This window comes from Colobus angolensis, unplaced genomic scaffold (assembly GCF_000951035.1).
Source record: "Colobus angolensis palliatus isolate OR3802 unplaced genomic scaffold, Cang.pa_1.0 Scaffold23, whole genome shotgun sequence".
Lineage (NCBI taxonomy): Eukaryota > Metazoa > Chordata > Mammalia > Primates > Cercopithecidae > Colobus > Colobus angolensis.
In genome coordinates, this window is record NW_012115488.1 from 19785060 (window position 1) to 19787916 (window position 2857).

The window sequence follows — 2857 nt, forward strand, 5'->3', positions numbered from 1 at the left end:
GGGACGGCGGGGAGGGACGAAAGGGGCCTGAGTCCTGCAATAAAGGCTTGCCCCTGTCTTCTCACTCATTCTTTCCTCCTCGCCGCCGGCGCTCTGTGAGCAGGGGATAGCCCCAGTGCGCGCCTCTCTTCCTGTTTGGTTAACTCAAGCGCCTGCCCCAACGCCTTCTCAGCCAAGCTGGGAGGAAACTGCCTCAGCTTGAAAAGGATGCGGGCAAAAGCCCAGCCCGGCTAGCTCAACTGCCGCGCCCGTGCCCACCTCCTCTTCCTTAACGCCTAGGGCTGCTTCCACCAGCCGGCGACGTCCTGGAAAGGCCACAGGAGAAATGACACCCTTGTAATGTGGAGTGTCCCAGCTCCACTTCCCCCGCAGGGATTCGAGGCGCGCTCCTTTTCCTGGCCACGTTTTAGGGAGGCTGGGAGACGGACACCTCAGCAGTATCTGGCGACCCTCTCCACTCGCCCCGCCCACTTCTGCTCTCCAGGGTCCGAGCCAAGGGCCCGAACCCTCGGAGCCCTAGTGAACCTTGGCCGCTTTGTCTGAGATCAGGCTTATCCTCCTAGCTCACCGCCCGGGAGGGAACAAAGAGCCTCGACCCTCACATTCTAGTCTCTGCCTCTCATCGGAGCCCCACGCGCCCATTCATCACCTTTCTAAAGACCCCTTTGTCTGCCTGGCAAGTACAGGTCTGCAAGGGATGCCCACGCCCCTGCCCAAAGTCCTGCTTTTCTAACAATTGAGCCAGATTGGATATTCAAGCCACCCAGTCTTGAGGAAACGACCTCATACTGGTCTTTTTTACCCCCTCAGAATAGACTATGTTTAGATTCGTTGATGCATAACGACCATTCCAGTCCATTCCTTGCTAGCTTTTTCATTCTCTTCCAGTCCCCATTGACTGTGCTACTGTTATCCTGGTTTTCTACAGAATAGCAAGTCCTTCTGTAAGGATAAACCTGCATCTTGCTCACTTAAATAAATGCTTATTACCTAGGGAGCAGGAATATTAAGAAATGGAGTGCAGGAAGTTTAAGAGCATGTGTGTGTGTTAGCAGTCCCATCACACACACACACACACACACACACACACACAAACACACACACAGACACACACACGCAAGGACTGTTTTCTTTGTTTTAATCAATGTCAGATAAAAATATAAAGTGGGCAGGCATCTCTGATGGTGTGTAGTTTCTGATAGAGGACGCCTCCAAACCAGAACAAGGAGGACTTCCGAAACAGGACTTTGAATAGAGTTGACAATCGTGTTCACATCCTCAGAAAAAGGCTTCCAGGCTATGTCAGCAACACAAAGTTGCACCACCTCCTGGGTAAACTTCAAAGACACAGAGGCCAGCGGGTGGAAGGAAGTGTGATATTTAGAGAACTTAATGGGGCGGGGGAGAGTCTGAACTCATCTAGACAAACTAAAAAAAAAAAAAAAAAATAGCAGAAATATAGTCTGTGTGAAGCTACAGTACCCAGTTTCTTTCTAAAACTGTAACCATGACGCCCATGCGTTTTACCCATAGAAGAACAAATAAGGAAGTATTCTTAGTGGTACTGGAGTTTCTAACTCAAATTATAATACATTAATCTATCCAACGTCAAAAAGAAAAAAAAATAGAGAAACAGAGTATACCTATTTCCTGCTTTCTAAGCTTTAGCTTCAGCCCTTCAAGAAACCATCTATCTCCAGTATCTCCTTAGGTGATAGGACAGATAAAATAGGCAACCGTTTGGTGAATAAAGACATCTCTCTCTGTCCACAGATTAAAAGGACAAGGGCACACGTTCTTTGTTGACACTTCTGCAGTGACTTCTCCTTTGACGTGAGAGCACCCAGGGCCAACACAACTGTCACCACAACCGCACAGAGCAAGTTGAACTCATACTGGGAACAGCTTAGAGAAGCACGCACATCTCAACAACAGCCTTTGTTATTTAATTCATGACACTAACCACACTCAAGCTCAAACACACACACATGCTATCCTAACCACCACTCTACCCTCTAATATTCACATTTCATTTATGGCTTGACTTTTTGTCATATCCTGAAATGAAGCTTTGCATTTACCCAATGAGTTGCGTCTCCTGGTGCTCCTCAGTTCTTGCTATTTCTTTTGTCTTATAAAAGATCAGGAGCAGACTTATTGTGCAGATTGTCCACCTCTTCCTAATGGAGCGCATCTTGGGTGCCCGGGAAAGTCCTGGTTGCCCCAGCTCCGGCACCTTCTCTTGATATAAAGACTCCGTTTTGGGGAGATAGTCGCGGGGGTGAAATCTGTAAAATGCGAGGAGAGCTTGGAGCCGGGATCCCAGGATCAGATCGCTGGGGTCTTCTGTTGCCGAGCTCCCTCTTGTCCTCCAGCGCTGCCCAGCGACCTCTCGCCCCGTTCGCGCCAGCTCTGCCAGGGTCGCTCAGCGCCTCCTCCCTGGGGCTCGGTTTTCTTTTCAGATGAGACACCTTGTGCATTGGAGGTGGCGGCAGCTTCTGCAGCTGGGTTCGGGGGCGTCACTGGCCCTTCCCTCTTGCTAGGAGATAAACGCTGCGCAAAGCCAATCACCGGGCTAAGGGGGCGGAGGCTGCTTAGAGAGTAACGTCCCCAGCTCTGCCTGCTCTGTGCCGGCAGAGGAAGCTCACAGTGCTACGCGCCTGCGATCTCGCGCACATACACATGTACATACATACATACGCACACACACGTACGCACAGAGCCACACATACTCTCCTGGTACATCAAAGCATCAGCTCTCTGGACCTGGGGGCTCCAAGATAGTCTATCCGCATCTAGGTGAGAGGGCACCTCGCCTGGGGACAGATTACAAAAGCGTCCCGCCCGAGGAATGCTT

At 50.5% G+C, this 2857-nt stretch overlaps 1 protein-coding gene across 1 annotated transcript in view; it reads right to left on the minus strand.

Moving 5' to 3' along the window:
• Positions 1 to 2518, minus strand: part of ST8SIA4 (ST8 alpha-N-acetyl-neuraminide alpha-2,8-sialyltransferase 4) — a 113087-nt gene extending 110569 nt beyond the window's left edge. Inside the window, 2 exon segments of the mRNA XM_011944307.1 lie at positions 2082 to 2365; positions 2367 to 2518. Of these exon segments, the coding sequence (XP_011799697.1) occupies positions 2082 to 2365; positions 2367 to 2480 (398 nt within the window). The 5' untranslated portion in view covers positions 2481 to 2518.
• Positions 2519 to 2857: the final 339 nt, after the last annotated feature.